General features: G+C 39.4%; 1 protein-coding gene across 1 annotated transcript in view; it reads right to left on the bottom strand.

Annotated features, from left to right (window-relative positions):
- The window catches only part of OLFM4 (olfactomedin 4), a 40638-nt gene extending 28669 nt beyond the window's left edge, over positions 1-11969 (bottom strand). Inside the window, exons 1-2 of the mRNA XM_069068626.1 lie at positions 11813-11969; positions 4306-4458 (exon numbers count right to left, since the gene is read on the bottom strand). Coding sequence (XP_068924727.1) covers positions 4306-4458; positions 11813-11893 — 234 coding nt within the window. The 5' untranslated portion in view covers positions 11894-11969. The remainder of the gene's footprint in view (positions 1-4305; positions 4459-11812) is intronic.
- Positions 11970-14709: the final 2740 nt, after the last annotated feature.

Raw genomic sequence — 14709 nt, forward strand, 5'->3', positions numbered from 1 at the left:
AAGGAAGGAAGGAAGGAAGGAAGGAAGGAAGGAAGGAAGGAAGGAAAGAAAAAATCCCTACCCTCAAAGAATTTATATTCTACTCAGAGGAATACAATGTGCCCACACAATACATGTATGTGTGTGTATCACCAAAAAATTTAAGAGGGAGAATAAGGACCAGGACAGGACATCATATAAGCAGATCGCAGGAGAAACGAGAGAAAGACACTGAAAAGAGGCTAGCATGAGTGATAAACCTTAAATAGAAGTAAGGATATGAAGAGAGTCCAGGAGCCTTTGTGCATAGAGCCACCCCTGCCCTCAGCACACCATAGGGCAAGTATGACCATTGGCCCCGCCCTGAGTGGAAGAGGAAGGGCCAATGATGGAGTCTTCTTCCAGGGTACATCACTACACCTGCACACACCTAGTCCACAATATATAGTCATCAGATTCTAGGCAATGGAGCAGGTCAGCATTGGGAATGCTCACTAGGGGATGGAATAACAAGTTTGGGGAACATCTGGTGCTCTGGATTGACTAGAAGATTATTCATGAAGAAGAGCATGGAATCAAAGTCTGGAAAGGTGAGTTGGAGTCAGATTACACAAGGCCCTACATGCTAGGCTAAGAAGTTTGCATTCTGTAGGTTTGATGGCACCACTGATAGACCATGGGCCTGCTTGAGACTATAAAAGAGTAATTTGTCGATGGCTTTTGATAAAACAATCTGGTACAGCAGAAATAGCATGGGACTGGGAGTTGAGAAACCTGGATTCCAGTTTTAACTGAGTCAGTAAGCTGCCATGTAACTTTGAGCAAGTCATTTAACTTCTGAGACCTGGTTTACAAATCTATAAAGTGGGTATCATAATACCTGCCTTGCCCTGTTTCATAGAACTGTGGTAAGGATCAAATGAGAGAGCAGATAAGAATGAACTTTGAAACATAAAATGTAATAGATGGCACAGTGGATAGAGCAATAGGCCTGGAGTCAGGAAGACCTGATTTCAAATCCAGCCTTTTACTAGCAGTGTGACCCTGATCAAGTCACTTAACCTCTGCCTGTCTCAGTTTCCTCATTTATAAAATGGGTGAGGATCAAATGAGATAATTGTAAAGCATTGAGCACAGTGCCTGACACATAGTCATTGCTATGTAAATGTTAGCTATCATCATCATCATCATCGTTACTAGTTGTATGACCCTGGACAAGTCACTTAACTTCTGCTTTCCTTAATGCACTGGAGAAGGAGATACCAAGAAAACCACAGTACAGTTCATGGGACCAAGAGTCAGCCATGACTGCACAATAACAGCCTCCCAGTGTTGTTGTGATTATCAAATGAGATAATGTCTATAATTTAGCAGGCATACAGTAGGTACTTAATAAATGCTTATTCCTTTCCTTCTAGTGTATACTTGTGAGCTATGATTATTATCACAACACATGCGAGTGTCTCTTTTATGCCTCTAGCCCACCCATTTCCCTGTACACCCAGAAGTATGGTGCCATCAGGACCCGCTCAAGAATTTTTCTCCCAATCCACAACTGTTGTTCAGACCTAAGAGTTTTCCCACCTACTTTACTTTCCTTCCCTGCCAATTATTAACAAGGCAGCTGCTGCCTGCCCTGACTTCCAGACTGGGAATTAAATGTCCCATATTCATGGATCTGCCAAGTTACACATTCCCCCTTAAGCAGCATACAGATTTCAAACTGTCCTTCACATTCCTGCCGGCAAGTGAAGACATGTAAATCATTAGCTTCCCTTATTTCAAAGCAAATGATTTTAACTAAAAAGATCTCTACCTAGGATTCTCCTCCACTTGTTATGTTTTTATGCATAACTTCTTATCTACTCTTGATTATGCTAGAATGGGGTTATGAATATTAATGGCTAGAATTTATAATTTAGTGCTGTGCCTTTCCTGCTGATTAATTCAAGGACATTTTATTTCTTAAGAAGCTTGGCTCCTGGAGCAGTCAAACACATTTCTTGGACACCTCATTTAAACTTGGAATATTTATCTACCAATTCGAGTTGAAAGCAGGGTCTCATCCTCACAATAATTTTATTTTAAAGGATAACTATGTTTGAAATTGAGGCAGTTGAGCTTAAAATTGCCAGGAAAACTTATTTTGAATCTTGCAGTAAAACCACAAGATGGTCATAAATTAATAGTTGGATAAAATGGTAATACAAAATGTAAGCACCTTATTTCTGAGTCTTCATTGATGATGCATATGGAAGTCTTTTCTAATTGGCTTTTAAACTTGGCCAACACAGTGGGAGATGCCAAAATCGGCACTCTCTGTCACTTTACATCAGTCAACTTCAAATTATCTTTTGCCTTATTCCCTTTTGGATTTCTTCCTTCTATCCTTCCTATGCTCAAGTGGTCAGAGAATAATATGTCATCCCTGAAGCACAGCATAGAGGCTAAGAAGGTTCCATTGGTCAATGGGGCAAAGCTGTGGTCCAAATTCCCAGGGCAATGTTTTCTTAGTTCCTCCAAAAGCTTAGCTTATCTGGTCTAATGCACTAATGCTTTCACTGAGGCTATTTATGGCAAGAAACCAATACCCAGAGAAAAAGGGGAAGTGTAAAAAGAGTAATGAGGAGAAAAGAGAAGACATGGCATGAAGAGGAAAAAAGAAGGGATAGAAAGAGGAAGACTAAGTTTGGAGTAAAAGGAGGGAAGCAAAGAACAAAAGAGAACAAGAAAGGGACACAAAGACAAGAAGGAGAAGAAAAGAGGAGAAACAAGAAGAGAAAAGAAAGGAGAAATTAAGGAGGGAGAAAGGGAAGAAAAAAGAAAGGCTGGAGAAAAGACAAAGGGAAGAAGAGATGGAGAAAAACATAAGAAAAGAAAGACTTAGAAGGGAAGGAGAGTTGAAAAAGATAAAGGAATGAAAGAAAAGGAGAGAGAAAACAAAATCAAGATGGTAAGGAAAATATAAAAATAGTAATGAAGGATAAAGAAGGAAAACAAAATCCTGGGAAAGAAGCATAGTGCCTCTTGAAATATATGAACCTCTCAGCAAGTAAGATCACCGGCCCCAGTGTCAGGATGACCTGGGGATCAAATCCAGGCTCAGATACTTAACACCACACCCAGAAATAACTGGCCATGTAACCTTGAGCAAGTTACTTAACCCCAATTGCTTAAATATATATATATATATATATATGAACCAAGTGTTCTTACAAAGTGAACATTTATACATGATGCACCTGGTTTCTATTTTTTAAGTAGATCTACTATCCACTAAAGTGACCCTCCCATACTTCATCAAAGCATAGAGATGACCCTGTGTCCTTGAGGGCTTCCAACAGAGCATAAGCTCTGCCAAGTCCTACCAATCAAAAAAATTATATTTCATATATGTGTGTGTACATGTGTTTGTATACACACATACATGTATACACATGTGTGTGTTCTAGCACCATTATCTGTAACCTGAGACCTTGAGTACCTGAATCTATTGTCAGATGAAAAAAAAAAAAACGATTGGAGTAACTGGAGATGTCTAGCCTCTTTATAGAAGAAAAATATTCAGGTAGGGGGAGGGTGAGTAACAGGAATATCATAGTCATCCTTGAGTATTTAAAGGGCTGACATTCTGAGGAGGGATTAGACCAGCTCTCTTTCTCTCCAGAGGACAGATCCAGGAGCAGAGGGGCAGACATTACAAAAAAGCAAATTTAACTGAAGGGTAAGGGAAAAAAACTTCCTAACAATTCAAGTTATTCAAAAGTGAAAAAGAGAACTTCTAAAAGTGATAGGTTCCCCTTCCTTGAAGGTCTTCAAGAAGTTAGACGACCACTTGTCAATTACATCACAGTGAAGGTTCCTTTTAGGATTGGAGTGGATGGCTACTGAGGTCCCTTCCAGCTCTCAAATTGTGTGATTCTAATCAGGTTAGCAAATGTGAGGTCGATCACCACCCTGGCCCACCAGAGAAAGAAATTTGTAACCACAGCAACTCACAAAAACTATCTACTAAGACAAGAAGGAATTTTCAGTTTGCATCAGTAGAGTTGATACCCACAATGAAATTACAAATCCTTCAAGTATTAAAAGCTCCTGTCTGCATTTTTCATTCTATAAAAGCAAATCTAAGACCCCAAAAGACACTCTGCATACCCACTCTACACCAACATTGCCACATGTCACAAACATGGTCCCATGTTCTCACCTGGATATAAGTAGAAAATGTTTAGTTACAAAACATGTGGGACATCACCCAGTCTAGGTTCATTTATTTTAGCATAAGGATGAATACTATCTTGGGAGGTAGGAAAGGGGGGTGCTTACTTTAATAAATTCTTTCTCAAATTTCTCTGTGAGAACATTAGCCGTGATTTCCAAGTTTTCCACCTTCTGAACAGGAAAGGACATGTCTGGCAGAACCATAGAGCATGTGCAGATTCCGTGGTCATCCAAGGAGCCATTGAAATTGGAGAAGAGCTAGGAAAACAAATTCAACACAAACAGTTCAAAAAAGCTGTCACTGTCAAACTGAATGACAGATACTCATTTATGAATAGAGTATTCAGAGAGAGGCAGAAAAGTGAAGTTAAACACATAAATGAATAGGATTAGAAAAGAATGTAATAGCTACTTCATTTTCAAAGGTGAGAGCTATATATTGACATAAGCTACGAGCCAGATTTAGGGGTTGGAGAATTTTTTTTTAATCAATAGCCTGTACTAAAAGACTGGCATAGTATCTGTGTGAAGAAGTGAATTTGCAGTCAGAGGACCTGAGAGCCCTCAAGTCAGAATTTTAGGGAAACCTTGAAATTGATACCTGTCTCTGTTACTGAACCCCAGTGTGCCCTCAGACAAGTCACATCATCCCTCAGGACCAGTTTCCTCACTTTTAAAATGATGGACATCACTTAAATCCCTTGCAATTCTAAATCCCATGGCGCTTATGAACTCTGAGAAACACTGGAGAAAATCCTTTTCCTCTACCTCAGAGAAGGAACATAAGGCTGCTTCCTCCCCATTCAGTAGTCACAATAGACCCAGATGGGTTAGCTCTGTCACTCTCATGGTGTAGAGAAAAGACCAGTGGATTTGGGTTTGAGTCCTGATTTTGCAATTTACCAGTTGTGTGGGTGGGCAAGTCATTTAACTCCATCTCCTCATCTGTAAAATGGGAAGGTTGGTCTAAATCAGGGCTTCTTAAACTTTTTCCACTTGCAACCTCTTCTCATCCAAGAAATTTTTAAGCAACCCCAGGTACATAGGTATATAAAACAGGTATGCAAATCAAACATTTACTGACAGTAAATCATAAAGAAATTTATTTTAAAACAATTCTTTGTTATACATATAATTTTACCACTTACTAAAGACTAAAGCAAATTTGCATACTAATTAGATGGCTTTGCTTGTTTATTTTTACATAAAGAATTAAATCTTGGTGGAATATTTGATACTGCAGGACACAGAGCATCTTCAACATTTTTCAGAGTTGATCGATATTTTGATTTTATAATTGTCAATGCCACTTTGCATAAATACAGAGTACAAAATGGCAGAAATATGTTTAGGCCATTTCAGAATTTGTTGGAAATTCTGTCCTAATCCCAAGCCAAAATTCATTTAATTATTGTGTATGTACAGTAAAAACACTGCTATTCATAACATACAATAGTCTCCAATCTGAGCTGAGGTGTTTCTGGCAGCATTTGTTGGCACTGCACGCTATGATGGCACATGCAGTGCAAAGCACGCACGTTGTGTGTTCAGAACCAAGGCTGCAGGAAAGCTCCATGATGCACCATGAGCAAGCTCTGTCAGAAACACCTCAGATTCATACCACATTTGATTTTGAATTAGTTTTTGGCCATTGTGTATTCAGAAACCTTTCACTGTTGCCAAATTTTCTGCAACCCCCACATTCAGTTACAGTGACCTCATATAGGGTCACAACCCACAGTTTGAGAAGTGTTGGACTCTCAATAACCTCTAAGGTCCCTTTTAGCATAAATTCTTTGATGCTATGACCACATCCTGCCATCAGCTTCTCCCATCCAATTGAGTAAGGCACTTTCTTCTTCCCTTAGTAAAATTGTTCCCTAGTCAGTCCATTGCTACCTTGGTAAGAAGGAAATAGCTCCTTTTTCAAACCATTCCCATTAACTACAAATTCTCTGAAGCTCCCATACTTCTAATTATATTTGTTTCTCAAAAAGAAAATGTATACATACAGGTAGGTTACAATGCTACCTCTTGCTTGTCTGACCCCTAAATCCCAGGGACAGTAAAATGTGGGCGTCTTTGATAAGCCAGGCAAAAAAGCTGTAGAGTTATATAAGAGGTTGTTTTTCCAAGGTTAATTTAAACTCCTCAATATTTGAAAAGAAAAAAAAAGGTATTTTCCTCTATTGTAGAACTCAATATAACTTGCACAGGTCTGAAAGTCTGGAGTCATGGATTCTAATGTTAGTTCTACAAATTACTTGCTATATGATCTCAAACGAATAACTTCATTTCTTTGGGTCCCAATTTCCTTACCTGTCAAATAAGGAGCTCACACTAAGTGACTGTTCATATTCCCATTGGTCCCGACATTCTGGATATAAAATCCCAATGGTTCTATTTCCTAGTGTCCCTTGGAAATATGGGTCTTATATCTCCTTCCTCACACTCTACCCCTACCTTCCTGGACTCTACACCTTGCAATGAAAAACAGAATGGGAGAATACAGATCGGGCTTTCATCTCCTACACACCTGGAAAAATGTTCAGCTAGCACCTCTTCTAAAGGGATGGAGGAGGATTAAGCCAATCATTTGTTCTGTAAGGAATGCATGTGAGTTTGAGGAAAACCTGTTTGCAGAAAACTAATTTTAAAATACATACAATTTCCCTAAGACATCTAGGTTAATACTTAATTGCCACTGCATATTTTTCAATGACAGCCCTTCCTCTTGCCCTCTTTTGTGCCCCAATTAACATTTTGTCTACTATTACCAGCATGATTACCAACCACACAAAGTCAGTCCTAGAAACCCTGCTTCTGACCTGAGCATTCCTTGGACCTTTGCAATGATTTCATCTCCCTGAGTCAACAGGCACTTCTACTCAGAGCTCAGGGATCAGTCCATGGGATGTCGGCCTGAATGGCTTCTTTGAAAGTCTGAACCATAGCAGACTGCAAAGTTTGAAAGTACTTGCTCCCCACAGCTCAAGTCTCAGGAGGTCAGCCGGTTGTAGCTGTGATTACACGCTCTGTGTGTTCTATTTCCACCAACCACTGAGACCCCCGAACAAGTCAGAACTAGATGACCCTATAAACTAAACTTAGTCCATAAGGGGCCTCTGGACCAGTTCAGCTTCCCTGAAATTGAAAAGACATTTTTAAAAAATTCTACCCCTCCAGGTTTCTGAGGCAAGCATAACAGAAAGTGATGTTTATATCTAGTACATTTTACTTTAGCTAAAAGTATAACATTAGACCTAGTCTCCATTCTATGACCACTATAATAGGATTGTTGGCATTGAAAGAAAAGCCTGCTTCTGCTGGGGGAAGGGCCAAGTAAGATAAAGTGCCGGTGAGAAACATCTCCCCCATCCCATCCATAGGAAGAGTGGGTCTGCTCCATATGACAACTCATAGGACCCTCATCCAGGCAGAATCCTATGATCCTCAAAGAGTAGAAACTTGGCAGACAAGCCATAGCCCCTTGGAGCTAGCATTGTATTATCTGTCTAAGCTTGAAAGAAAGACTCAAGTTAAAAGACGCTAATACTTTAGCAGTGGGGAGTAACATGGCAAGGAATTTTGAAGAAATGACATAATTATAATAATTCTCCAAAAAAGAAAAGAAGGGGGAGAAAAAGAAAACTTCAGACCTATTTTTGACCAGGGGAGGTTAATTAACTGAGCAATGAGGTGTTAGACTGTACTTTCCCTTCTTGGGGAAGTCCTTTCAACTCAAAAAAACTGTAGACATCAAGAAGATTCAAGACAACATTTAGGAACTGCTGGTTAATGACTATAGTCTTGAAGTAGACCTGAAAGTCATGCAAATGGGACGTTTACCTAGCATCTCCTGCCTAGTACAGTTAGTTTGCCAGCTCTGTCTTTGGGCTTGTCATCAGTCCATCATGTTGTGCTGACTACAAAGTGGCCCATAAATTTGAGCAGTGTCTCCCAGGAGATATATAGTTCCCCTTCAAGTTCAAATCTGATGATACTAATGGTGATTGCTTGCTCTCTGTGGCTAGTACATAAAACTCACTTGAATGGAAAAACTGAGCTAGAAGTTGAAGGAATGTTCCCCTTCCCCTGTGCATTTGGAAAGGTAGGTGATTTTCCCCCTTCCCAAGGTAAAGGGGAGAATTAGGGTCACTGCAATCCAAATATTACAAAATAATTGTAAAAAGGTGGCATAACCTAATGCCAAATTACACAACATAGAGCAGGCAGTGTGATACAGTGGAAAGTGCCCAAGTTCTGCAGATGGAACCCTTGAATTCACATTCTACTTCTGATGTTTACTACCAAACCTGTGTGACCTTGGACAAGTCCCTTCACCTCCCTCTGTCTCTTTTTCCTTATTCTAAAATCAGGGTGTTGGACTAGGTGACCTCTGGGTTCCTTCCAGATGTAGATCTATGATACTATGTATTAAATACCTGCTGTCTAGTTCCATCTACATCAATCGTTGTGTTAAATCAAGCATTTAGCCTCTGTATCTGTTTCCCAGTGTACAAAATGAAGACAATAATGGTTGCCCTAATTCTGTAGGATGAGCTCCAGGGAATGTAAATTACCTTGAGCTCTATAGGAAATGGTCCTCAGACCCATTTTTTTTCTTATTTCAAATTGCAAACTACTCTGATTAAAAGCAGGGTCTAGACACCTGCAAAGATCAAGGTGTTGAATAATTGAATGAATGAATAAATGAACAGATAGACAAATAGATGGATGGAGACACTAGGAATCTTTAAAGTTTAGGGAGTGCTATGTTTGATATCTGCCCAGTGACAATTTAAAAGCAAAAGGTTTACTACTATTTTCAAAGGGCTCATCAGACTTGAAAGTCCAAGGCAAATTAAAAGAACCCAATCTGATGGCTTAGGAAAACTGGGTTTATAGTAGGAATGACATCTAGTCCTTAATAAAGAATAGTTGGGGGATGCCCAAAGATAACATAGATTCAAAAGCTATTTTATTCAGCAGAATCGTTTGCAGCTAGATGACAGGATCTTGTATCAGGAGTCTCTGATAGTGATTTATCAGAGAGAGATAAGTAAACTAGAAAGAAAATTTAAAACTCTAAGCACGATGGAACTGCAATTTCTTATCTACATTCAAATCATTATCTCCTTGACATCTCCTCAGCAACCAATCAGCATTTTGGATTCCTCTGCATCCTGACCCACTTCTATCTAGCTAAGGGAGCTGACTCGTGTCTGACCCAAATGCTGGTATCTGATTGGCTGGTGAAGAGGGCTGATGAATGATTCATGCTCACTTCCCCCTACAGGAGAAAAAAACAGCAATGAATGCTAATCATATCCAAAAATATTTTAAGGATATGTATTAAAGAAGTGCTTGAATCTGAGCTTGGGCTACTAAGAGTTATCTCCTCGTTTATTATGCTTGCACTTTTAGCCTGTATAATTACTAAAGAAAATGGTCCTTTTAAAAAATAACCACCACCTTTCCTATATATATTCCCTAGAAAAATACAGAGATCTTGAGTCCTTCCAAACCATGGTTTATTAACACAGATGTTTTATGCTTAATATACAAAGAATTCCACTTCATTCCTTCATTTCTACAAGGATGTAATCCAACCTGGATTCTTAACCTTTTGCATGTCTTGGACCCAATGTGGCAACACTTTTGAATCTCTTCTCAGAATAATATTTTATATTCATTAAATAAAACCAACCATAATGAAATATAGCTATCAAAACATTTTTAAAACAAGCTCAGGGACCCCAAGTTAAAACCACTTATCTATCCAGGAAACAGCATGTATTGTTTTAACATCATTGAATCTGGATGTCAGAAGAAATGAGTTCTAAATCCAGCTCTGCTATTTGCTACCTATCTGGTTTTAAATAAGTTATTTAATCCCTCTAAACTTTAGTTATCGCGTCCATAAAATATGACTAGAAGATTTCTAAGATCCCTTCCAATTCTAAGTCCCAAGATCTTGGGTATGAAGCCTACTATTTCTCTACCTGCCCCCCAGTGAGACCCATACTAGGTAGACCTGGTTAACTGTTCTTAAACTATGAAAAGTACTTGAAGAGAAAAATTGCTACTTTTACATTCATAGAGTAAATTTTTCTAAGTTCAGAAATGTACCAAAGAACCAGCTATAGGAGCAGTAAGATCACCCATTATATTCATCCATTGAATTCTCCCCAATAAGAAGAAAAGACTCAGGGGTGTGAAAACTGCCTTAAAAAAATATATGGAAAAGATATATTTGCTCTGTTTGGCCCCCAGAAGGCAGCACCAGGAGCTGGAAGTTGCAAAGAGGAAAACTTGGGCTGGATGTCAGGAAAAACCCTTCTAATAAGTGGAGCTGTCCAAAAGGGGAATGGGCTGCCTGGAGAAAGGGTGGATTCCCCCTCTGAGGATGTCTTTATGGAGAGGTTAGAAGAGCATCTATTAGCTCTGTGTATGAGTTGGACTACATAGCAAGTTCTGAAATCTGTGATTGTGTGGTTCCTTTCCAAGTTCAATGACTTTCAACCAAAGGACACTTCAGGAGATGTACAAGCATAGAGCTCCTACAGAAAGACTGAGTACTCATGGAGAGTCCAAGTAGATAAGGAAGTTCTTGTTCTTGTCCTTCATCTTTTCTTTTCCTCCACCTTACTATATCCCCAAAAGGAGAAGTAGGATCTCCCTCTGTCCCATTGCACTACCCCAACCCTCTTTGAAAGTAAGTTTCCAAAGTTTCACATGCAACTAACCCTATGGAAATTTATAAAGGGCTAAATTTCAATCAAAATGTGCCTTCAGAAATATATCCTTTAGTACATTACTTGACCCCAGAGTTAGCAGGTCAGGTAATCTCTGTACCTCAGTTTCCTTCTTTGTACAAATAAAGATAAGGATATCTATGGTGCTTACTTCCACAAGGCTGTTTCAAGGTTCAAAAGATATAATGATCATAAAGCACTTTAAAAACCTTAAAAGTTTGCAAGCTTTAAAACTTTATATAGGAACATCTAGGTGATGCAGTGAGTAAAGCACCGGCCCCAGAGTCAGGAGGACCTGAGTTTGGATCCAGCCTCAGACACTTAAGACAAAAAAAAAACTAGCCGTGTAACCTTGGGCAAGTTACTTAACCCCAATTGCCCTCCTAAAGGCAAAAAAAACCCTTTATATAAATATCAATTATTATTACTATTATAATCAATTAATAATAATCTCATCCAAAGGAAAAAATGATAGTGTAGACAATATTAATTGCATACATAGCAAGGATAATATAATTCTACTCTACTCTAAGGGGACTTTAAAGGGGTCTTGGAACATACTTTCTATCGGGGTCACTTTCAAGCAGCACCTAAGACATGGAATAAATTCTACCTCCAAACTGCTTGTACTCTGGTTGAGGAGAAGAGACGTGACACCTTTTTCTATAATTGCTAGTGAGGAAAAATTATGATTCTTTTATGGGGGCTGCATTATAAGCAAAAGGAGTCAAAATTATTTGGCAAATCCATAAGACAAGGCAAATATGAACAATTACTGAGACTCTCAGAGAGCAGAAAGAAGACATTAGAGTGGATGAGAAGACTGGAAGTTAGGATTCAAAGATTCTTCTTACCTCAGAGTGCAGCTGCCCAGTGATGGGGGTGGTCTGCAGGTGCAGAAAGGCTAGCAAGAAAGCTAGGCCTACTGTCTTCATCTTGCCTTCCTTGCTGGAGTAGGCAATGTTTAGGGGGAGTTCTGTGAAGGCTTTTATAGTATTCAATGGGAATTTCCCTAAAAACGAAATTCCTCTGAACAAGTGACTTATGGTCATTTCTCACAGAGTATTACACACACACACACACACACACACACACACACAGATAAGAATGACTCATGGTCTCACTTTATAAATTAACAGCATTGTACACACCACACCACAGCCAGTTATCTCTTGCCAATATTAACTTTTACAATCCTTTGGAAAATGCAATATCTGGTTCCCAGAACTGTACTTTATTTGAAAAAAAGACTGGATCAAAACAGTTCCTATGCATAAGACCCCACCTTAGGCCACATGGAGGAAAGAAAACTATATGTCTTTTCTTTTCTAGTACTTTCTTCTCATTTATGGACATATGTTACAAAATGGAGTGCAGACACACAATGGGGCTCACCATTCAGTACCCAGAGGTGCCCTGGGTGCTCTATAACTACCATTTCAAATGGCTCAGGGTCCCATGTATAGCCACATAATCTTTTCCTGCTGGCAGAGGTGAGGAGAGAGAAAATTACAAGCATGGGGAAAAGCCAGCACAAAAGTTCAGAAGTGGGTGATGAGAGATGGGTGATTTGACTGGATCACAGAATATATGAAGGGGAACAATGTGTAGTGTAGGAAGTCTGGAAGACAAGATGAAACCGAGTTGTGAAGAGCTTTAAATGCCCAATAGAGGAGCTTATACTTGATTACTTAGAGGTAATAGGGAGCCACTGCAGTTTATTGAGTAGTAGGAGGATGGCATGATCAGACCTGAGCATTAGGTCACTTTGGCAGCTGCGTAAGTAAAGGCTGGATTGGAAAGCACTTTATACACATCATCCCATTTGAGCTTCACAACCACACTGTTGGGGCAAATACTATCATTAGCCTTGTATAATAGATGAGAAAACTAAAGTTAAGTAACCAAGGCAAGTGCTTTGAGTTGTCCAGGTAGTACTGAAGGTAGAATTGCCTCTTCTGACCAGTAGGACATGTTTCCTGAACTCTAGCAAGAAAAGAAAATTTGTCCTCCCTTTCCTGAATTCCAATCGCCATCCCCACTCTCAATTGGTACTCTTCCACCCTTCCCAGGTTTCAGCAGACTCTACATGTAACTATCTCTGTCTTCATGCCCTTTCTTAGCAATGCCTTCCTTGTACCCAATACAATATCACACTTATTTATTGTTGTTCGGTCATTTCAGTTGTATCTGATTCTTCATGACCCCATTTGGGGTTTTCTTGGCAAAGATAGTGGAGTGCTTTGTCATTTCCTTCTCCATTTTTTATATATGTGGAGCTGGGGCAAGCAGGGTTAAATGACTTGCCCAGGGTCGCACAGCTGGTAAGTGTCTGAGGACAGATTTGAATTTAGGAAGATGAGTCTTACTGACTCCAAGCCTGGTACTCTATCCACTGTGCCATCTATTTGTCTTATTTATTTATAGATGTAGTTAAAGCTTACAGAATGCTTAACTAACAACTGCCCTATGTGGTTGGTAGTACAAATATAATAGACAAGGAAACTGAGGTGTAACCCCTCTGGGTTAAGTAATGGATTAGGAGGTAGGAGACCTAGATTTGAGTCATGGTCATATCATTTTCTAGATTAATGATTCTGGGCAAGTCCATTCATCTGCCTGAGACTAAAAACAGAGATAGCCCCTTACCTGCCTGAAAATAGGGAGATGATATCTCAAACTTCCTTTCATCTCTAAGACTCAGAAATACACTATTCCTTTTTTAAATAAAGGAGGGAACAACCCTGGGTCTCTCAATATATTGCCTGCTATCTGGAGGAGAGAGCTGAGCACGCAGAGTCCCCTGCTCAGAGACAAAGTATTACACCCTGAATTTGTTCCTCTTAATCAGGTTGGGAAATAAGTTCTCCCTAAGTGTGAGGGAGGAGCACCTGGTCTACCTCCCAATGAAATCCTCCTCTTTGTCTCTGGTTCCTTCAACCTTTCCTCACATGATATGGACTCCAGGACTTTCATTCTCCTTGTTACCCTCCTTTGGACCCTCTCCAATTTATCCAACCTTCTTAAAAGGTGGGACCCAAACTGAACATAGTATTGTGGATATAGTAGGAACAGATCAAAATCTAGAGGGATGGCCAATACCTTATTCTTGTATGCTATGATTCACCTAATGTAGTTGAAAGTTGTATTTGGGGTTGTTGTCTGTTTTTTTATTTGGGGAGACTTTTGGCTGCCATATCACATTTTGGGGACTCCTATTGAACTTACACTAAAACCCCTATATTTTTATGAGATGAACTTCAGAACGGCCACATTTCTTCCATTTTGTGCATGTGACACTGATTTTCTTTAAGTATAAGACTTTAGCTTTATCCCTATTAAATTTCATCTTATTAGATTTAACCTAATGCTGTAGACCTTTCTGTCTTCTTGGGATCTCAATTGCCTTCTCAGTAAAATGGGGATGATTCTTTGTACCGGGACTGGACCCCACAGGGAGATTGTTATTCTTAAGTGATTAGTAAATGTAAAGCACTTTGTAAAGGGTTAAGATCGAGGTGCAGAATTTAAATGTTGGCTATCATTGGAGAGGGAAATGGGTGGAAATAATGACATCTACATTAACCACTTAAAAAGGTTTTTGTAAGGAGAGCACTTTGTTATACATTAAAGCATTAAGATTCAGGGTATTGTTTTTATGAATAGTAGAGCAATTCCCCCAGTCCCTCCTCTATCCACGTACTACACACACACACACACACACACACACACACACACACACACACACACA

The sequence above is a fragment of the Petaurus breviceps genome, unplaced genomic scaffold (genome assembly GCF_028583685.1).
Source record: "Petaurus breviceps papuanus isolate PSGF00001 unplaced genomic scaffold, PetGlider_PUasm1.0 90769, whole genome shotgun sequence".
Lineage (NCBI taxonomy): Eukaryota > Metazoa > Chordata > Mammalia > Diprotodontia > Petauridae > Petaurus > Petaurus breviceps.